We start from the raw sequence: 23,512 nt of genomic DNA on the forward strand, positions 1-23,512 counted from the left end.
TGCTAGATAGAGGGGGGGAAAAAGGCATTCTGAGACAAAACTTTGCAAAAAGCTTATCCAGGGCTGAAGAAGAGGAAGAGAGGCCTTTGAAGTAAGAAAGCGCTAGAAACAAGGCAGTTGGGTCGGCACAGCCATCACCAGGGTTGGAGGAGGAGGAAAGTCGTTTTGCTGAATCAAAGTTAGATGCTGGTTCACTGTGAAGCCAGTGGCTTCTGTTTCACCTTTTTATTTGTAGTCTTACTTTTTTCTCAAAAAAGCATTCAGAATTATGCAAGCTCAAGTTTCCACAAAATCTGGATCCACCCCCTGTTTAGGTAAGGGCCTGGTTTGGGGATTAGCAAGAGACAGCCCCGCAGGAGAGATGGCAAGCATGCATGGTGTTTGCTTTTACCCTCCCTTATGCCGCTTACCACGAAGGGAAATCCCTCCTGGCTGAGCACTGCGACCTCGTGGACAATGTCCTCAGTTATCGTTTCCAGCAACAATAGTGATTAATTTCATAGGCTTGTTCCTTCTTCTTCAGTGAATGTCAGCAACTTAACGTGGTGGTACAGCGAGGGGAAATGGTGAAGGAACTGAAATGTTCTCCACAGATAGACTCTCTCATGATTTTTGAAAAGAACCCAAGTAGTCATTGAAGGAATGAGGTAGAATTCTATCTCATATAAAAAAAATGGTGATTAAAATGTCACCTTTTATAGATATAAATGAGCCACTCTAAGATTTTTTTCTTGGATGGTGGGCATCCCTCATGCATAAAAGTTACATTTATTTCACAAAAGGAAAAAAAAAAGTAAACCTATTAAAAGCCTTGTGAATAAAAGCCCTTCTCATCCAAAGCTGCAGTGATTTTTTTCTAGGCGAATGGCCCTCAGACTCACACCTGCTCTCCCACAAGCCTCATCTTTCAGCAGCCAGTGAGTCCCTGACCCTCCACTTTGTAGTGCTGGGCCAGAAACACAGCACCTGCCCTCAAGCAGCTTACAGTCTAGTTGGGGATAAAGAAGGAAAGGGCATGATGACACAACAATAAGTGAAATTACAACCATTGTTGGGGAGAAGCAGAGAATAGGAAGAGGGCAAACACCGACGGAATGGCATCCGTCTGGTGGGAAGGCCAACAAAGGCTTCGGAGGGAAGTGACAGTTACAGCAAAACTTGGGGAGACGGTGAGGGGGAGAAGAATGGAAACATAATCCAAGCAGATGGGGACACTGGATACCAAGCCTGTGGGCTCAGGTGGGAGCTTGGCATATGGTGAAGAATATCTTCCTTTGGGTTTGCCAGGAAACTGACCCTGAGACAGGAAGTCAAAAGAGCAGACGGAAGCACGATGGTAGACAGGAGTGAGACAGGGAGAAAGACTGGACATCCTGAAAGATTCTGACAAGGGGCGGGACAAGATTAGTTGGGTGGATTAGAAAGATCACTTTGTCAATCCTGTGAAGGGTGGATGGGAGAGGGCAGACATGGAGGCAGGGAAACCTTCAGGAAGCTATACTGGGAGAGAGGTGAGGAGGGTAGGGGTGACAGGAGTTGAGAAAAGGAAACCCAGAAGTGAGTTTTCCAAGACTGGGATCCACAAACCTTGGAGATCTGTGAGGGAGGAGGAGTTTGCAGGTGCCTGGCTTGGGTTCCTGGAGGAGGCATGAGGCTGTCTTTTGGGAATCGAGACTGAGAAGTGGTGTGGAGAATAGAGTGTGAGGCTGATGTGCTCAGCTCAGGAAGTCTGTGGAGATGTCACAGGAGGTTACCAATTGGCAGCACTCTTGGACAAAGTCACTTCTGGGTTTCCTTTTCTCAACCCCTATCACCCCTGCCCTCCTCACCACAGACCATGTGCATCCGGCGAGGATACAGACTGAAGAGCGGCCTGCCTGTGGTATAGTAGCCGGCACATAAAAGTGGATGAGCTCCTTTCTTCAAAGAGACTTTTATTTTTATTATTGGAAGGGAAATCATCGAACATGCCACATATGAACAAATCATAAAGGAGTTTTAGAAACCATTGTGTATGTAAGGTTATCTCTCCACTTTCTGTCACATAAAAATGTGAACTCAGTGTTCTCTTGAAATCAGAATCCCCTATGCAGTGTTTTCTAAGTGTAGAGTAACAAACCAGAGAGGAGCATTTGTCATGAAAGGCTTGTGAAGGTCAGCCAGGTCCTCTACCCTTCTGTCTCCAGGCTGTGTCACTCAGGCGTTGCCCTTCGGGAATTTTTCTCTTTCTGAATTGTGTTTCTCTCTCGTATAATCAAGCACAAGAAGAAAGCATCAACAGTTACCTTCTTCATAACTTCAGAGGTTAAAGAAGACCCTTTTTCTTGGCATAGCTTAGGCAAGGAGTGGCTGGAGGTGGGACGGTTGAGGGCTGGAGGCCCAGCCTGGTCAGGCACTAGGCCGTGTAAAGGCTGTGGAGCCTGATGGTGCAGAGGCGAATCCCAGCTCAGCGGCTCTTCAATTGCTTGTCCAGAAGCAAATAGCTGACTACATTAATCCTCAGTCTCTTCATTTGCAAATGCAAATAACAGTAGGGCTGGCTTGGAGAGACTATGAGGATCAAATTTAGATTATTTAGTCAAATTTAGATTATTTAGTCAAAGAATGCAGTGTGTGTGTGTGTGTGTGTGTGTGTGTGTGTGTGAGAGAGAGAGAGAGAGATTCTTCTACACTATTTTTAGGCAAAAATTATTAAATTATTTCAGATAAGATCTATGAAATAATCTGGGGCAGATACTTCAATTCCCATCTCACCACAACTAAGGTCCTAAAGGTGCAATAAGGTGACATCCCCAAACCCAGGAGGAAGTCACATTCAGAACCTGCCTCCTCAAGGCTGTGTACAGGTACCTACTCTGTCTACCTCAGTCTGTCACGGTCTCACTCTGCCACATGGAGCAGCAGGACACATGGCCCTTTGGAGAGGGAAATAACAGCCCACAGCACACTAGAAACTGGCACTGGTCGTGAAATTGGGTGCGAGCACAGTCAGTGACTAGCATGAGCAGTAATGCCAAAGGAAGGTTCACGTCCCCTGGAGCACTAAGGCAGAACTGTGTGTTCTCAGCAGATGGCTGCGGGGGAGCAGATCACAGGGACACAGGGTGCTTGGAAAGCTGTGTACTCCTTCTGGGTGAACTTGGGGGCCATCCTTGGATGTTTGTTGGCCAAAAAGAAACTAGAAGCTAAAGCCCCTTCTCTGCTACACCCAGCAGAGGGCCTGCCAAGGAGACAGGATCCCTCACCACCCAGAACAGCAGAGGTCCCTGTATGTGATGACCTCCTTTTCTTTCACCGCTGCTAAGGCGTTCATGCATCCCCATATGTTTCCACTCGTTCATGTGCACCAAATAGAGTGGACAGTGTGTCAGGAATAATAAAAATAATAAATATAGCAGCCGACTTCCTCTAGGCACTTTATTTACCAATCATCGCACCAGGCTCTCACTGTACCTCATTTCATTTAACCAGCACAATGTCACTGGGAGGCAGCAGTTCCACTTACCTCTGAGGAAACTGGGGTGGCAAGTTTTTGTTCCCCTACAATGAGCCATCCTGAGCCTTCTCCATGTACATGGCATTTGCACATGCCCTTACCTCCCCCTGCTGTACCTTTTCAATTTCAATCACCCTAAATAAAAATATGCTGTACAGGCACATCCTGTACAGCATGGCACTGTGAATTGAATCTTTAATATGTCAGAGGGCCAGTTTGATGAAGTTAAATACCAAAAAGTCAATTCACTCAGTGTTATTGTAGCCCCCAATTAATTCTCCACCAAGTATTTTATTTACCAACGATAAGATTTTTAAACACTTTTTAATGCTCACTGCAATTATTTTAAAACTTCTGAAGATTTGCTGCTTTTGCAGTTTAGCCTGCTTATGAAATTTAGTTACTGATTATCATAAACTATTCTGAATACCAAGGCTAGCCAAAAACCAAAATTTCCTTTTTCTTCTCTCCCAAAGCACACCAGCCCCACCACCAAAGCACCCGCAGTCCTTTATCAGACACTATTGAGCCTCACCCCCTCTAGTGTCCTCTAATCTGCAGTCAGATTTCTAGGATTTATTTTCATTTAGTTTTGTCAGTTCCTTTGTTTTGCTTCTTTATATTCCATGTATGAATGAAATCATCTGGTATTTGTCTTTCTCCTCTTGACTCCTTTCACCTAACATACTCCCTTCCAGTTCGATCCACTTTGTCTCAAATGCCAGGATTTCATCTCTTTATAGTTGAGTAGTGTTCCATCGTGTATATGTGCCACATCTTAATCTACTCATCTGTTGTTGGGCTCTCGGGTTATTTCTATAACTGGGCTCTTGTAAATAGTGCCTATATTCCTTTGAAACACTAAAAGTATTTCTATTTCTTCACAGAAGTAAAAGGATATATTTTAAAATGTAAACAATGATGATATCCAGACTGTGGTTGTGGCTGATTTGTAGTGTAACTTCTATGTTTTTCTATATTTTATAAAGTAATAAATATCAGGGAAAAAACTACAATAGTCAGTAAAAATTTGATAATAAAATTGGCATCTTGACTTCAAAGAACTCGTACTCAAGCAGTATACACATAACTTTTGTAACGGTTCTTTTTTTTTTTTTAAGATTTATTTTTATACAAGAACCATGGTATAGGCCAGATGCGTGGGAGGGTGAGAGGACTCACCAGAGACAGAGCGGGAAACAGAACAGGCAGACTGATGAAATACACTGCTGAGGGTAGCAGCGGGCGAGACAGGAGAGGTCTGCTGCACCATGTGGGATTCTCGCCGGCCGGCGGGGATCGAACCTGCACTGCAGAGGCTGTGGACAGCTTCACAGTGCGGCACTCAACTGCCTGCGCCACCAGGGAGGCCCCAACTTTTGTAAAGATTCTTAAACTTCTGAAGAACATTAAAATTTATGGGAAATGTTTTGGGTCAAGGTATTTGCTGAAACTGCTCTCTGTTTGGTTTTTGAGAAAGAATTTAGCAGATGCTGCAGGTAAAGCCTTAGTCCCCACCACATTGCCCACAGGGAGGAAGGTTTGCTTGGGTAATCTGATTTTGATCTTTTGTAATAATATTTTTGATTACAGAAGAGACCCTGGAGGGCTAGGGCACTAATCAGGAATAAGCTAAGGAAGCATCATTTCAACTACAGAGAGGTTCTGACATTCCCCTAAAGTCTAGAATCTCTAGGTCAAGCCAATTTGGAAAAGAGAATATTTTTATTTTGAATTAACCTAATGAAGTTTAAGGGAAAAAAAAACAATAACTGCTTGGGTGACAGAATCATTCCCAGGAGTCTGGGTTTCAGATTCAAGGACAAAATGAGGCCAGGTGTGAATTCATTAACCTTGTTTTGGAGGGAACATAGCCTTTGGGGCTTCTCTGTGCAGCGGGACAACTGGGGTGCAGCCCCTGTGAGCAGATTATTGTGCTGCTCCCATTCTTCCCTGGTGACTGCCCATTAGCAGGCTGAGACCAGTGCACATGCCCAAGCCAGGTCTCAAACACAAAGGCAGCAATCCTCCAATGAGGATCCCCAGCAGGATTTAAACCAGGAAAACTGTATACAGTAGATCTGCTGATGGGGTTCCATTGCAATCAGAAAAGCATGAAATGGAGAAGACAAGGGTGGGGCTGAGATTAGCCAGAACAGAGTGGGAGTAAACTCTTAGGTGGGAGTAAACTCAAGGACCACAGATGAACCGAGGCTTGGGACTCCCAAACAGCACCCTGTTACAGCCCCTGAGCCACCTTGTGCCTTGGGTCATCAGCAGCCCCTTTGCCAACATATTTAATGAAAGTTTCAGACAATGAGTGATTGCTAGGAATAAGAGCTACAAGATCTGCATCATTCATGGCTCCATGAGGCAGGAGGTCAAATCTTTGTGTATGTTGGTTCACCACCTATTGGACTCTGACAATAGCTAGAAGCTCTTGCTCCCAAGACCCCACCCCAGTCCTGTTTGAGGGCAACTATACTCTCTACACTCAGTTTTTTCGTCTGTATATGGACATATACAGCCTTATTTCATAGGGCTGTCATGGGAATTAAATAAAGCAGCACATATAAGGTGGTTTAGAGCAGGGGCTGACACATAATAAGTGTTCTGTGGCAGTATTTATTTTGACTCAAATTGTTGTATGATCTTAGTCATCTCTCGGCCTCTGTTCCCTTCATCTGGTAACTCATGATAACCAAAGTACTTAGTCTAGCTCTGAGAGCTGGAATGTGCTTCACTTAAAAATGGTCAAAGCTCTCCAGTCCTCCTCCATCCTATGAACTGCTAATATCTGGTTGCCAGGCTTACTGAAGACAAGTCACAGCCTGCCAAAGGTGGTGGCAGAAAAGCTGCCTATGCCTTTGACCTGACAAAATGCTCTTCCCTGGCATGGGCCTTCTTTCTTCTGATCACCAGGTGGAATGGTTGGTGCTTGAGGAGAGTGGCTTGCTTCTGACTATTCACTGAGCCAGGTCATTTGCAATGATGGTGGGGACTTACCCTCATCATCAGAAGCAAAGGTGGGTAATTAAAACAGAAGCAGTTCTTAAATCCCTCTCCAAAGCTCTCCCTCCACTCCATCCCTTGCTAATGAAGTCAGAGAAAGTGTAAAACCTGTAATTACTCTTGAAGTAATTAGAACTCTGCTTAATAGAAAGCTTAAGACAGGAAGCCCACACCAGTAGATTACCCATTGCTCCTGTCATTCTAAATCATTCTTTCTAGGGTGATCCTTTTATAGGTCCCCACAGGGGAGTAAGGACTGTACTGAATTTACATAAAATGTACACACACACAACATGGTTTCTTTCCTGAGTATCTGAGAAAGCTTCAGCATTGTACCTTTCTTAGTTCCTACAACTTCACTGATTAATATATCTAAATCAGCAGAACAGATTAATTTAAAAACCCTTTCTATAACTCTTTTAAATTTGATCATTTTGTACTAAGGTTCTCTACATGCAATTATCACTTTCTAGCTCTGCGCTTCTCAATTTTAATGTGCATACAGATCACCTGAGGATCTTATTAAATTTCAGATTTTGATTCAGTAGGTCTGAGGTGGGGAGTCAAAGAGTTCTCGTTTCTAACAAGTCCCCAGGCCATTCTTCTGGTGTTGCTGGAGGAGCCAAAAAGGACGGAGAGAGAGAAACATACACTGTGAGGAGCTAAGGAAAAGTCCTTCTTGCCCCCACAGGTGACTTCATTTTCCTCTGACCCCAGTAACTGTTCCAAACTTCTAACATGGATCTTGAAGAATGAATAAAATTTGCCAGTTGAGGGATGAGTCATCCAGGCAGAGGGAACAAGCAACATAAGAGCATAACTCTTGAAAGGTTTTTTTTTTTTTAGAAATATTTTTAAGGTCTCCCCTTCTTGGTAGTTTATATAAGGCTGAAGTTCTTAGGGGTCACTGTGCTGAAAGAGCATTGTGGGTCCTTTGGGTCATTACAAGGTGATCAGAAATGGAGGGAGAGCACCAAGATGAGGGCCTTAAGGCATAATCTTTAGCTTGAGCAGGTTTTCTTTCTACCAGGTGTCATGATATTGCCCAGAAGTCTTGGGAAAGGAATTGGGAGGGGAAGGCTTTCCCTAACATCAGTCGTCACCGAGGCTGTCATTGAATATTTTCCTGGGACCTTGAACCTGATTGTGATCCAAGTCAGTCTTTTAGTTTCCTGTGTCTACTGGCTGGAACTGCATGGATCTGGTTTGAGCTTGTTTGAGCCACTCAGCTATAGGCTGTCAACTATAACCAGTTGGGGCTGGTTAGAGCCAGTTTGATCTGGTTGTAGGCAGTTGGTACTGGTTGAAATTGGTTTGAGCTGGTTTAAGCCATCTGGATCTGTTTGGAACTGGTTTGAGTGTTCTTAAACCAATTAAAAATTGTTTAAGCCATATCCAACAGTTTCCAACCAAATTAAGCTGGCTCAAACCAGTTCCAAGTGGCTCAAACTAGTTCCAACTGGCTCAAATCAGATCAAACCAGCTCAAGCCAGTTCAAACCAGCTCTAAGTGTCTGAAACTGGCTAGAACAGGATCCAAGCAGAGCCAACCAGCTCAAACTAGTTCCAACTCAATCAGATTGTATCCAACCAGTTCCAGCTAGCTCAAACCGGCTGCATCTGGATCCAACCAGTTCCAACTGGATCAGACTGACTCACAATCTCTGTGTGTTAGGAATTGCAGACAACACAATTGGGTATCTCACAAGACTGCCAACAAGGCTCATTTGGGGGTGGCTGTGCTTCCATTCTCACTAATGTGGTTGTTGCAGTCTTCATTTTCTCCTTTGCTGATGTAGACCTCAGTTCCTTGCCACATAGGCTACTCCATAGGGCTACCTGGGTTGCATACCCATCAGGCCTCAAGTCTTGCCAAATTTCTCTATCAAAAAAGGGGAAAAGAGGAGAAGGGGTTGGGGCAGATCGTGCTCAGAATAGTTTCCAATATGATGATGATTTTAGTTCTCATTGCATGTTGTACATTAATTCAGGATCATGGAGAGGACCCCAATTACTCCTCTTGGCTTGTCTGAGCATCAATTTCCTAATGACTTACTTCATAGCTTCCTAATTAATATATTAAAAATAGAATGCTAGATGTTATACATATTGAAGGTATATTTTTAGGCCTTGAATTTCTTTCCCTCCCTGCACCCCATCCCCACTTTGCACAGAGCTTTAAGTACTAATTTGAACTCCTCCTGATACTTCACTTACTTTATATTAATGTACACATCCAACAGTTTCCATTTAATTCTGATGTAAATGCTTCAGCAGCAATTAAGCTGCCTCCTAGTTAACTAAATTAGATTTAATTCCTCATGCACTCACTCTCTTACCTCACAAGCCATCAGAGAAAATAAGAACGGGAATAATGATAGATATTAAATGTTAAATGTTAAATAAAGGACTATGGATGTTGCAAATTCATGTCAAACTGTGACTGCTGAATTTTGTCCAAGAAAATTTTTAAAATAAACTTCTGACTGTTTGACCAGTAGCTCTACATTTTATTTTTATGCAGATTGTTTCCCAGAGAAAACTGTCCAAATCTTTGTTGAAGCATGGCAACACAGCAGGGAAATCCTCCATCACGGTAAGTCCTCCCTACACAGTCGCCAGCTGTGCCCATGGGAAGCTGGCCGGTCCAGGACGCATGCTTGGGAAGCAGATCCCCTGCTTTTTGGGAGTTGATGCCACCCAGCTCAGCTATTCAAGTTACCCCTTTTACCTTCTTTCTCTTTCCTGCCCTTGCAGCTTGGACCCATCTGTCCCTAGGGAAATGGAAAAGTCAGACATTTGAAACACTTCTTTAATGTATGCTCTCGGGGTAGGGAATGAAGATAGAGTTGCTGAATACAGTAAGAAGATGGAATAGTCCAGGGGTTTTAAATTGTCAAAGCTACCTCTCCCTCCCTCTCAGTTTTTTGAGAATGAAAAATTTGTTCTAGTAGCATATAGTCTAAGGTTTGTTGCCTAAGACTGAGGAGCCTAGGATTTAACTCTCTTCTTCGTTATAATAGTTTGGAGCTATGCTGCCCTATTTGGTAATCACTTACCACAGGTGGTTATTTAAACAAATAAAATTATTTAAACTGTGATAAAAATGAATATCCATCCCCCTGTCAGACTAGGCACATATCAAGTGTTCAGAAGTTACAGGTAGCTAGAAGCTTCTATCTTACACAGGGTATGGATTATAATACATTGCTGCAATTGCAGAATGTTCTTTTAGGCAGTGCTAGATTTCTAGATTTCAAGCTGAAATTTTCAAATCAAAAAATCCCAGTGTTTGAAACTTTGGCATCTTTTATCAGGATCCTTGGGGAAAGTAGAGAAAGTGGCCTAATCATTTAGCTGTTTGGACCAAGAAAAAAAAAATAAACCACATAGGAAAAAGTACAGGAGAATCTGAATTGCTAGGTAGGTGAATTGCCTGGAGGCAAAGCTCCTAAGTTCCTTTGAACATTCCTTTTTAACTTGAATGTTAAAAAGAGTTTAAAGGAAAAATTCAAAAGGCTTCCCAGTGGTAAATGTTGTGATCTTTCTTACAAGAACTTACCTGGGTTTGTTGCTTGAATATTTTAAATGATCCAGTTGATCAAGGCTTTTTCTTGACTGTCACATTCAATCGTGATGAACAAATGGTTCAAATGGTCTTTGTAGATCCCAATGGTACTCTAAAATCCACGCCCAAACCCACCCATCTAGAGCAGCCGTGGCATGATGGACCCAGATATGTCCCTACCATGGTTCTTCCCCAACCTCATCATTTCATTTTTTCTCTAAGACAGTCTTGGATATTCCTCCATAGATCCCAGAAGTATTTCCTCTCTATCTTAATTTTCTTTTCTTCTCTCTTCCTCTCTCTCCCCCTTTCTGACTCTCTCCCCCTTCTTTTCCCATGTGTATCTCCAAAAGCCCAGGGACAATCTTTTTCTGAAAAATAATAATAAAGACCATATTCTCTTTAATGACCTTATTAAAGCATTGGTCTGGAAAGGGCTAGAAATCTGCTTATCCTCTCCTTGTTGGTCTAACTTAAAACAGTAGGGAAAATATACTGCTCCCCCTTCTTTGTGACTTCCCAGAGGAAAAACATACATAATTATTTATGGAGGTGTCATTCAGTACATGTGACCTTTAAGGAGAGAAGCTCTTCCTAACTGCTGTTCCAAACATTGCCCCCACCCCCGTCTCAGCATAAGTGAAATCTAGTGGTTTACTGTTGCAGGGAGTTCCCTTGTGCAGTGGGAAATGCTGTGTCATGCTCACTGAGATTGTGGAAATGTCAGTCTTTGTTGATTTTTGACCAAATGGGAGCTAAATTTGTTCATGAATGCCTGGGCTGAACAGCCCAACTGCTATTACTGCTAATGTGTGCTTTTCCTTCAGGTGATTGCTGAAGAATTATCTGGCAATGATGACTACGTTGAACTTGCATTTAATGCACGGAAATTGGATGACAAGGTAAAGTGTCCGGTATTAACCTTATTGAGGGAAGTAATAAAGCTAGCACACAAAGTTTAATCAGATTTCCCCCTGCAGCTACTTTTCCCTTTCAACCCACAGTATTAAATAGATCAAAGATTTCAGAGAGACCTGAAAAATAAGACTTCCCCCAAATTGTGAAGCAGTTAGTGAGAAGGGAGAGGAACTGTAATTTAAACAAGACAATTTAGTACACTAAGACGTCATTTATTTCCAAATGCACAGGTAGGTATTGATGTACACAGGTAAATATGATGTAGCTCTATTATTAGGGACACTTCAAAGGAAAAGAGAAGATGTGACAGAGAAGAAAAATGACAATTATTAAACACCTATATTTGCCAGGTATAGAGAATAGAGCTCTTCATGTAGTATCACACTTAGTCATTCTTCTAACTCCCATGTAACAGGTCCCATTAACCCAGTTTTGCAGCGATGGAAACAGATTCATAGGTAAAATAAATAACTTGTCTAAGTTTACTCCACGTCAGTCCAGATCCTTTAAGAAACAGACGTCAGGCCAAGATTAAATGTGCAAGAATTTTATTAGGAGAAACACCTGTGTTGTAGGGAATGCAGAGAGGGAGTTTGGGAGAGCAGACAGATCTGGATGCTAGTCTGACCCAGAGCAAGGAGAGAGGCAGATAAGGTGGGGGACCGGGGGAGACTCTTCCACATCACCAGGCAGTCTAAGAACCTTCCCAGAAGGTCATTAAGGAGTCTAAGAGCCGAAATCTGTCCCACACGGCCCACACCTGCCTTCATATCCTCTGCATACTCAGTGTTTGGCTGCGAGCTGGGGTGCTGTGGGAAGCCGGACCTCGTTACAAACGCAGGATGGATTTCAGAGCCCAGCAGCTGGGGCAGTCACTCTCCTTGTTGGGAAGTATCTGCAAAGCCATTCTCAGGGCCACCCTTCCCTGCTAGTAAGCAGTAAACGTGGGTATTCAGTTCATGCCAGTCTCATTCCCACCCGTAGACTTCCTAGTGCATCTCACGACTTCCATCCATTATAGACCCTGCTGGTCTTGGACATACAAAAAAGGTTCTGCAATCTCCATCCCTGAAAAATACATAAATAAATAAAAGAGGGGATGTCTTCCCTGCCTCTTCATATACCTGTGATTTCCCTCAGCCATATCCTTAAGTCAGTAAATGTATGCACACCTATTTTCCTCAATTTTGAGAATAGGGGGTTTGTGATGTCACTTTTTCAAACAATTGCTTACAGGTCTTAAGCTGGAAAAGGTAAATAACATCCCAAGCAACTCCCTAAAGTCTTAAACAGCAGCCTGTAATCAGGTCCAGCTCATTTTTCACCCTAAAAAGTGTTCAGTCCACTTATGCATGCATCAGTTTACTCTTTTATTTGTTTATTTCCTCATTCATTTGTCCTTCATTTACCAAAACTGTGTGGTGTGCTTGTTATGCTTGAGATGATGGGAGAAGATACACTTTCAATCACTCCCAGACCCACAATCTAGAATTTACCCTCTAACTAAATGAAAAATAAACGTGAACAACAAATGACACAATAATACTATAGCCATGACAAGTTGTGATAAGTGATGTATGATCAATGTGTTCTACAAGGGGTAATTCATTCTGCCTACATCAGGAAAGACTTCTTTACCCCTAGGAACAAATTATATTGGGGGTTTTTTGGTGTCTTGAGTAGTGTGTGAAACTTACAAACTGCTACCTTTTGACATTCCCGTGTTCAACTAAGTTCCAGGAAATGCAATCTGCATTGGTATCAGTTGGGTGTGAGCTTTTAACTCTCACATCCTAATGATTATTGTGCTCTTCCCATACCTCCCCCTATCATCACCCCAAGTTTCAGAATAATTCAGCAAGCTGCTCTGCAGTATCTTCCCTTTCCCATTAGAAGCCATTGGGTCAGTGTGTAGCAGTTTTAAGCTATTCACTTAATGGCTTATAATGGCTTCTTTCCACTCAGGAGTCTCTGAAGTACCTCTAATGTTCTAACTACCTTACGTTACAGTGCAGGAGACTTGGGGGTTTGTTAGTGGGTCCATCAGCTCTAGGTGTTTGAAGAGTTTCCCTTCATTCAAATGAGCATTTGCAGGACCTCCCTGGTGGCGCAAGGGTTAAGACGCAACCTATGAAGCTAAGTGGAGCCACTGCAGCATGAGTTCGATTTCTGGCTGGCCAGGGAGCAACCCACATAGCACAGCAGACCTCTCCTGGCTCACCTGCTGCTCCCCTCAGCAGTTTACTTCAGTCAGTCTGCCTGTTCTGTTCCCCACTCTGTCCCTGGTGAATCATCTCACCCCCCGCCCCACACCTCTGGCCTGTACCCCAGCTCTTGTATGCATAAATAAATAAATCTTTAAGAAAAAAAATGAGCATTTTCTCAGAAAACTGAAAGAGCCCCCTGCAGTACTCGGACCCCGGGGGTCCAAGCTTGCCCTCCCACCCTTGACTGCGTTGATTATCCAGGGCCCTGCTACTGCTAACCCTTAGGATCCCAGAGCTATAGAACTCAGGTCTTGACTGGTTTCCTTAGTAACCCAGAGAGCACCAAACTCTGCTGAGAACAAAGCAGAAGCCCCTGCCCCAGTTTGGACTGGAAGATGAATGATCTCAGGTGGTGAGAGAGCAAATTTGTGCTGTACAAGATGGTTCCATGACACCACCTCATACAACCTCTTCAGGAAACAGGCTCAGCAGGGTCTGACAACTTACCCAAGGGCACAATGCTGTCGCTCTGGGTATCTCTTGCTGCAAAGCAAACTGCTTCAAAACTTATTGACTTAAATTAGCAACTGTTTTATTACACATCATGGATTTAAGGATCAGAACTTCAGGCAGGGTTCCACTAGGCAGCGTTCCTGATCCTTCTGAACACCCCTTGGCACTCGCTGGGGAAGGAGCTTGTCTGGGGTCCAGTCTAGCTTCATTCATGGCCCTCACTAGGCTCAGCTGGGTTTGTCAACCAGAGTACCAACATGGTGGTCCTGGGGTGTCACACTTCCTCTCTGGTCACTGGCTTCCCCCCAAGAGAGCATCCCAAGAAAGTTAGGTGGAAGTTGGGGGCCTTTTCTCATATAACCTTTGAAATCATGCATCCTCACTTCTGCCACATTATGTTGGTTACAGATGAGCCATAAGTTCAGCCCAGAATCAGGTAGAAGGAAGTTAGATACCACGCCTTAACAGGGGAGTGGCAAAATCATATTGTGGAAAAACAGAGTGCAGAGAGTAGACAGTGTGGTGGTCACCTTTGGAAAATTCAGAATGCCACAGTACTTTTATGATAGAAGCAGAATAAGGTTATTTCATGTCACAACTAGAAAAATAATTCCTAGAGGTTCTCAGGGAGGACCTTTCTAGCTTTTAGTATTAAATGATTTTGTAGCTACCTACATGTTAGCAATTGAACTTACAGCTTAATTGAGAAAATATATCATGACTGAAAGTCATTATGAGGTAGATAGAGCTCTTAATTTAAAAAATTCTGCTAATGACTATCCTGAGAGCAAATGATTTCTGTATACATTTGAAAAATTACGCTATGATAATGCACTATGGAATACTCTACATCCAATTCAGATGACGGTCACAGGAGATCTGGAATCCCAGTCCCATTGCAGTAACTCTGGTAACCCCCAGGTACCCAAATGCCTTGGATAAAAAGCCTCTGGTCTAACCCATTTTTTACAGATGAGGATATTTCAAAGAGGTGAAATAACTTCCCACGGCACCCCTCCCCCAACACACATACATGCAAATAGTGACAGAGGGACTTTATAAAATTGTTTAGTTAAAACCTAAACCTTCCTTCACAGCAGAGGGTTTATGAATAGAAGTTGGATTAGTTTCAGGATGTAGATGATATGATAACATTTCCATGTGTTTCTGGGAAATAGGAAGCGAGAGAGGAAAGAAGAACAGGTTATTGTGTAGGTAGCAGTCCTCAAGTGTGACCCTTTCAGGAGAACACATGAGGTCAAAACTATTTTCATAATAACACATTATTTTCTTTCTTCACTCTTATCCTGTCATATGCATACAGTGGCTGCCCAGAAGCTACACGCTGCCTAATATCATAACAGGTTGAAATCTGAATATCTGAAAAATCAGGTATGAGAACACACTGCCTTCTATCAAGCCAGTCAGTAGAATTGATTTTCAAAAATGTAAATTAATGCCATTCTTCTCACTATTAGTAATGAATTATTTCCCATTAAGATGCTGTTTTGGTTCTGGTGCAATGGGTTTGTTTTTATGATTATTTAAATGGCATAACAAATGAATATTTTTAAATCTCAATTTAAATTTACAATATAAATATTGATCATTATAACCCACATTAACAAAAGCTCTTTGAGGCCATCAGTAATTTTCCAGAGGCATCATTAGGATTTCCTGTTTATTATCTTGTCATCTGCAAATAGTGATCGTTTTATTCATCTCCTAATTTTATACTTTCTCTTGCCTAATGGCTCTAGCTGAGACTTCTAATATTGTGCTGAATAGTAGTGGTGAAAGTGGACATCCTTGTCTTGTACCAGATCTTAGAGGAAAAATTTCCAGTTTTTCACCATTGAGTGATGTTAGCTGTGACTTCTGTTGTGTTGGGATATGTTCCTTCTATCTGCATTTTTTTGAGATTTTTACATAATAAATGGATGTTGAATTTTGTCAATGGCTTTTCAGCATCTATTGATGTGATCATGGGATTTTTTTTTAATCTTTTGTTGCTATGGTGAATTACACTGATTGATTTGCAGATGTTGAACCATCCTTGTGTCCCTGGAATAAATCCTGCTTAGTTCTGATACATCATCCTTTTGTTGTATTGGTGAATTCAGTTTGCTAAGCTTTTTGGTTAGGATTTTTGCATCTATGTCATCAGGGATGTTGGTCTATAATTCTCCATTTTTGTAATGTCCTTGCCTGAGTTTGAGAACCACTGTCATAGGGAAGAGCAGGGAACACTGAGTACATCTGTAAGCCACAGAGACAGAGAAATGCACCATTTTTTTTTTTTTTGCTAGAAAGTTATTTTTAACTTACCTTTCCAATGCTGTCCAGCAGCACAGAGCCCTTGAACTGCTCTTGAGATGGAAATTCAGAGTCCTTGAAATCTGAGAGGCAGATTTCAATAAATAAATATATGAATAGATTAGATTTGTGAGAAATAACTTATGTATCTAATGTTAATACAACCCACTTAGCGAAGATATGAGCTTTCTATCTTCTCAAGCCATCGATTACCCTAACAACTAGTTGTCAGTCTAACTAGTAAGTAGAGATACGAATGTAATCACTTTGAAACATTCAAGCTGACAAAATACTCTTTCTCCTTCCTTTCCTGTGAAAGTATTGGTGTATAGGACTCTCACACTGATGGTGTCCACATTTATAATAGTAATCATTATAGACTGCATTTTTAGTATTCTCACTCTCCTAGATTAGGCACTGTATAAGCAAAGAAATCTGTCTCTACAATAGAGGTCAGCAAACTTTTCTTTATAAAGGGCCAGGTGGTAATTATTTCAGGCCTTCAGGCCATATGGTCTCTGTCTCGACTCAGCTCTGCCTTTGAAGCTTAAAAACATCCATTGTTAATATGTAAACAAATGAGTGTGGCAGTGTTCCAATAAAACTTTATTCATAAAAACAGACAGTGGAACCAGTTTGCTCCCCATAGCAGTTTGATAGACCTTCTTCTAAAACAGCATTAAACCTTGACCTGTTGTACTGTGATTTCTCTGTGTTCAAGTATGCCTGCTTGAAAATTAGTCCAGTCTGCATCAATGATAGCAAGTTACAATTACTGAGTATCTACAACATACCAGCTGGCAGGTGTTTAATCTACATTATTCTCAAAACTCATGCAGGTATCATTATTTCCATTTTATAGATGAAGCATAGTAAAGTCACAAGGCTACTATGCTCTAGAGTCTGGATATGATCCTGAATCTTTCAGACATTGTCTTCTAGTCCAATATTTGGTTTTCAAGATCACTGTCATGGAAATCCACTGCTTTCTGATTCTAAACCTCAACTGTTTGCTCATTGCCCTCTGTAGACTAGATTCCTTTCATGTTGGACTAAAAGGTCAGAATGATATGGCTTTCCAGTTATTAAAAAAAAATCATCATAGCAAAACTTCAGTAAGATATCTGAATCATTAATCTTCATTGCACTGAACTGTCCCAGTGGCCATCTTCACGCTTATGGTCAAGCAAAGAAAACTGAAAATTCCAGATTGAGGTCAATTAGATAACAACAAAGCTGTTGTTATTAAGCCAAGAATTTCTAAGTCTATGTTTAAGGTATTTTTTAGCTACTTTTGAGGGATTCCCCCTCAGGAATTAGATATCTTCTCAATATTAAACACCCCTGATATTTGCATAGTGCTTTTCAAAGTTTCTTGCAATATACCAGCAAGAGATGAAATAGGACACTAAAGTGCATACAGAGTATGTTTACAAATGTGTATTTTTTTAAAAAGTAGGAAAAGAAAATTTTATCTCTATTCTAGAGAAGTATTTACCAAAATGTAATTGATAGTTGGGGAATTATGGGTGGGTTAATGGACTGTTTTTTCCTTTCTATTTTTGTCATATATTTATTTTTTTATTTTTAATAGAAGTAATAAAAACGAAAGTTTAAAATTATCAATAAAAGGGAAAAAAATAACCGATAGAGTTCCTTCACCGTGGTCAGCAATTTTCAAGTGCAACTGACAAAGATGTTAAGTCACCAGCAATCTATTTAAGGAGATAAAGCCTAAAGCTCCAGGGCCCAAGGGCACCTAGGAATAAGCCAGTGCAGCCCAGATCCTTTAGAGAAGGGAGTCTCCAGAGAGGGAGCTTCCAATTTTTTAAGGTGACTGTTGAAACTGGCATAGGTTCCAGGGGTGAATGGCTTAAGTGAATGCACAGTGGGAATCAGCTTAGAATCATGCCTCAGGAGCCATTTTGGAGAAGAGAGAGCTTTGCAGGGTAGACTTACTAATAAAAGGAGCCATTTTGGGTTCTTGACCAGATGAAGACTGTGGTAACCTGGCATCTTCTGAAGTAGAGTGGAATGGAATATTCCACACTCTGGGTGGAGCATGGTGTTTGGTTCCTGGTTGGGTGGAGAGGACAGCAAAAAGGAAGATGGATACCCACCTCCCTCTCTTCTCTTTCAAAGATATCTGACAGTGTTTCTAGGCTGATAGTCTTCACAAAAGAGCCACTCATGTTATGTTCCTACTCAAAATCCTTCAGTGGCTTCCCACAGCTGCTAAGGCAATTGCAAAGGCGTCAGTGAGCACTGAAGCCATTCATTTCTTGGACTTGACTTTGCCAGTGTCATCTCCAACTTCTTCCACCCCAGGGCTGAGTGGAATTAAGCTACTTGGTGTGGCCCCCGCTGTGCTTACTTTTCAAACCTTCATTTAGTCTGTTCCCTCCTTATAAATATCCTCTTCACAGCCATATTTCCTAATCAAAATCCATCAAATCCCACCCTCTCTGCCTTCCTCCAATCTATCTTCTTCCTATTTTATCTTCCCTCCTTCCTTTCTTCCTGGTCCTAGGTTATGTTCATTTGTGCATTCTCTTACCACTACCCTACTTTGGAGGGCTGAGACCAGGTGTTATCCTTTCTTGTATTTAAATATGAGACACAAAAGCTCTGTGATCAGTATACCCACTAGGATTGTTTTGTTGAGCTGAAGACTGGAGACTGTAGATTTCATCCTGCTTTAATAGAATCCAGATTTCGGGGAGAAATAATCATCTGATGAGATACATAATAAACATGTGCTGACTAAGGCTATTGTTCAGCTTGTCTGCTATTGTGTACCAGGCATTCCTATCATTCATTCATTTATGTATTCATTCATACATTCATTAAACACCACTAAAACCTAGGCACTATGGGAGATGCTAAGGAAATGGTAGAAGAATAAAGGAAAATAAGACATAGTTCTGCTCTCTGAGACCATATGATCTGTTGGGATAAAATAAACAAGTTTAAAAAAAGGATATGGGGGACTCCCCAGTGGCGCAGCGGTTGAGCTCTGGGTTGCGAGGCTGCCCGCAGCCTCTGCAGTGCCAGTTTGATCCCTGGCCGCTGGGCGAGCGTCCCACATGGCACGCAGACCTCTCCTGCTGCCCACTGCTCCCCTCAGCAGTGTACTTCGTCGGTCTGCCTGCTCTGCTCTCCGCTCTGGCTCTGGTGAATTCTCTTGCCTCCCACACTTCTGACTGTACCCAGTGCTTGTATAAATAAATAAATAAATCTTAAAAAAAAAATAAAATAAACCATTGTGGTTAGTTCCATCCTTTTTTAAAAAAAAAAATATGGATAGGTCTGCTTCTGTTTGTTTTGCACTATTCTCCCACTGAAGACAACTACAAACATGGGAAAAGGTGTGAAAGACATCTGTTTGAGAACCTTAAGCCCTCAAGATTTGAGGGGCCAAGAAACTGAGAGAAGAGAAATCCATTAAAGTGATTCTGACATTCTAGTCAGATTTTCCACGGGGCTCATTGATAAAACATCCTGGACAGAGAGGTTGAGGCCTAGCAGAAAATAACTACTAAGAGAGAGAATTTAAGAAAAGGTTTTGATAGACTCCTGGGATTCAGGAAGCAAGAAGTTCAGGACTTTAGAGCTAAAGATTCATAGATGCTTCAGAGCATGGAGTTAGCCCAATAGCCCAAGTGTCTTATCATCCCAAGGCATACACTAATTAGCAAATAGAAGCATAAAAAGAAATTAAAAAAAAAAAACAAAACACTAGCACCAAGAGATTATGGAGATAAACAAAGGCTTTGAGAGTCTCACAAATAAAAATTGACTTTGAAAGCTTACGAGGGGAAATAGCACTCATAACATTCAGCCTTTCAACTGGAACCCTTTAGATTGGAAGAAAGGAATAGATTGGACCTTTAAAGACTTTTGAGGAAACCAATGTCTAAGTGGCTCAATCTAATTGGATTGAGGTGACTGTCTCCCCTTCTAACTGCTTGCCAAAAACTAATGACTCATCTATAGTCTGTATCTTTAATAATCTTATAATCTTACAGACTATCTGTTTAATAAAGTTAGCAAGCACACCAAGAAGCAGTACCAAGAAACAGGTAATAGAAATAGACCCATGGGTGATCTAGATATTGCATTCATCAGACCTGACTTTACAATAATTATGATTAACTTGTTTAAGACCACAGATACATTACTCCTCAAAGAGCTGCCACTTGAATTGATCTATGTAGAATATTTTGGATTTCAATCCGTGAAGTACTAACTGCTCAAAGACTTGGAGTGAAGATGTTGCTCATTCCAGCTTGCAATGGGCAATGAGGAATAACAAAAGAGGGAAGGGTCAGCTCCAGGAGTACACAATCTGGGGTTGGATCAAGTGTGTGTGTGTGTGTGTAGGGAATAAATGCATTTCCATTTATTTACTTTAGGATTTCTTCAGTAAATCTGACCCGTTCCTGGAAATTTTTCGTATGAATGATGATGCAACTCAGCAGCTGGTGCACAGAACTGAGGTGAGAAGAGTGATTTTCAGTTATGCCATCTTGGCTCCTAAGATGATAAATTGACTTGTTTTGAGAAATCCCTTACATTTTTAATGTCTGTTGCTCTGAACTCAGACCTAGAGTCTTTGTTGACCTCAAGACAACTCTGTTGTAACTTGGGTTGCTTCTGTTTTGTTTGTGTTTTCTCCTTTTCAATTTAGAAAAGAAAACTTTTCACACCAAGTTTTCCATTGTTGGCTTTCAGTACAAACAGACAGCAACTTATTAATAATGACACTATGAATACTAATCAACATTTCATGAGTGTTGACTTAGTGACGAGCATTGTACAAAGTGATTTGTGTGCATTATTTTAGTTTTTTCTCACAGTAATCCCTTGACTTTATTATTAGAAACTGCACTTTTGGACTCTGCCGGTTCTCACAGTTAGCAAGGGGTAAAGCTAGGATTGAATTGAATTATTTGACCATGAGCTTCACTGTCATTGGTGAAACCAACCTGCCGCCTCAGGGAAAGCTCATGCACTGGGTCATCGTCAGGCCCATCCTGTCAGCAGCTGCCCTGTCTCCAGCCACTTGTCCACATTCATCGCCCCCTTATGCTCCCTCCTCTTTCTCCGTGCGACTTCAAATCTTATCCCTCACTTCTTCCACACTCCCACTATCCACTGTCACACCCCCCCACTCAAAAACCCACCCTAGTGTCCATTTTTTCTTATTTATAAGTCAGTACAGTATGTGATATTATATGGCATATAGTTGGCATTTAATAAAATAATAAATGAATGTTATTAAAATGTAAGTAGTATGTGTACTAGATTTGTTGTACAGTGTGGTGCTCTGGAACTTAATCCCTGGAGAATAGTTTGAGTTGCAACAGGGCAGTATCCTTGAGTGACACACCATTGCCACCACCAAATAGAGTCTTTTTCACAAAAAAAAAGGTGTCTTGGATGGGATAGACTTCTTTCAGGAGAAGTAAGTAACCATTGGGAGAGTTGGAATTGGTCTCTATTCATGCTTTTGCTCTAGACATTGAATGAAGTCTTTAACATGCAAGGTGTAAGGAGACAGAAGCCCCATTATTGGATTTCTCTCCCGACATCTTCCTCTCCTTGATCCTGGCAGTGTTCATCTTCTCATGATGGATAGTGATAAATTTACCCCAAATTGCTAGAACTGTGCCCATACCCCATTGCTGAGGGGCTCCAGGAGTCTCACAGAAAATGGGACTATACAGTTTTCTAATGAGTAGAACAACATAACATTGGTTTTCCCTCTTCCTTACTAAGTCAATATGAGTAAGTATCAGGCAATACTGTTCTCTTGGGAGAAGCACATAAACATGCACACACACCTACAGTTGAATCTTAGAGGAAATTTCCAGTTGAGATTTTGATCTGCTATTGAGTTTTCCAAAATTGTTGCAATGCAATGAGATAGCTTCACTTCTCAGTATTTTTGTATAAAGTTGAGAAATTTAAATTAACCCAAGCAATTTTATGTAACTATTCTTCTCTTTATCACTTTGATCATTCCCAAGTCATCAGAGTACAAAACAAAGTTACCCAGGAACATTAGTTTTCTACTTTAATGGATTACAATAAATTTAATAAAGAATCTGTGATACAGTCAATAATTCATAGTTATATTAAGGAGCCCTGTAGAAGAGGGAATCACTTATAAAGTAATTATGCCTTTTAGACAGAGAATTACTTTGTTGTTTTTTTTTTTTTACAATGTTAGGACTACTGCCAACTGTAACTTCATAGGAAGAAAACTCAATATGACAGAATTTCATTTAAATCATGTGTGTGTCCCCGTAGAGCAGAGGTTCTTGAATTTCACACATCATAATCACCTCAGTGGCCCATCAAGGTCTGTGTGGAGCCTAGAAATTTGCATTTTTACCAAGTTTCCAGGTGATGTAGCTCCTGCTGGTCCCAAGACTGCCCTTTGGGAGCCTCTGTCCTAGACTCTCTTGTACCTTCCTGGGCACAGAGCAAATACTTGTACATCCTAAACCAAATTGAATTATTTGAATCATAATGATAGCAGGATAAGACTTGACTCATAGGGACTCTTGGGCAAGATTTAGCCAAGTTCATGCTGAGTAAACTGCTTTTAAAAGAGTTTCACTATCTTATACACTTAATTTGTCACACTGCTCACCTCTCCTGTTGTGCCTTCCTGAGATATTTAATAAAGATGGCAATGAGCTGGTGTAAATATGCTCCTGGGATTTTTCTTCTAGAAACTTGTCCTCTAATCTGCAATCTGCTCTAACTCAAGGTCACAGGTTACCAAAGACCATTCAATTCTTTAGCAGTAGAGTTAGGCAGCCACACCCCTTACACACGTAAATAGTGTTTACCTGTGCTGACCTCAGTAGAAGAGAATTCATGCCATAAAGTGGATAGTCCTGCAGAACTAGGGATTCTTCATCAAGGTCAGAGGCAACACATCTTCGTTTCAGCCCCCTCAGGTGGGTATAGGAGGGATTACCTATAGCATCTACATACTGAACAATATTACTGTCACTATTCGTAAGACAACACCCAGGGCAGTGACTACAGAAGTTGTGCCTTAGTGATGCCCTTAGTGGGCCTCCTGAAAAGATTTACTACTCCCAAGTTTTCATTAAGGCACCTCTTCCAGACAATTGTTCTTTTCATAAGCGTGACAATACTTCTCAAGCAGTTTTTATGTTGCAATGTGAAAATGTCAAGCATTCCCCCCCCCAGCACCACTCTTCTTTTTCTTTTCTCAGGTCGTGATGAATAACTTAAGCCCAGCCTGGAAATCATTCAAAGTATCGGTGAATTCTCTATGCAGTGGAGATCCAGACCGCCGGCTGAAGGTCAGAAATCTGTCCATGTCCAAAGAAATATAATTGCTTATATATTTAATCCTCCTCTCTCTCCTCAAGTGAATGTTGGCAACCCCCAATTTTTCTGTACCATTTACTCAAATCTCAGCATCTCAATGGTAGAA

At 41.5% G+C, this 23,512-nt stretch overlaps 1 protein-coding gene across 2 annotated transcripts in view; it reads left to right on the forward strand.

Annotated features, from left to right (window-relative positions):
- The window catches only part of CPNE4 (copine 4), a 385,184-nt gene that overhangs the window by 288,224 nt on the left and 73,448 nt on the right, over nucleotides 1–23,512 (forward strand). For both annotated transcript variants that reach the window (XM_054688943.1, XM_037524388.2), the window contains 4 exons: nucleotides 9,032–9,103; nucleotides 10,903–10,977; nucleotides 20,445–20,528; nucleotides 23,289–23,378. In XM_054688943.1, coding sequence (XP_054544918.1) covers nucleotides 9,032–9,103; nucleotides 10,903–10,977; nucleotides 20,445–20,528; nucleotides 23,289–23,378 — 321 coding nt within the window. The remainder of the gene's footprint in view (nucleotides 1–9,031; nucleotides 9,104–10,902; nucleotides 10,978–20,444; nucleotides 20,529–23,288; nucleotides 23,379–23,512) is intronic.

This window comes from Talpa occidentalis, unplaced genomic scaffold (genome assembly GCF_014898055.3).
Source record: "Talpa occidentalis isolate TD23 unplaced genomic scaffold, MPIMG_talOcc4v2.1 talOcc4.10, whole genome shotgun sequence".
Classification (NCBI taxonomy): Eukaryota; Metazoa; Chordata; class Mammalia; order Eulipotyphla; family Talpidae; genus Talpa; species Talpa occidentalis.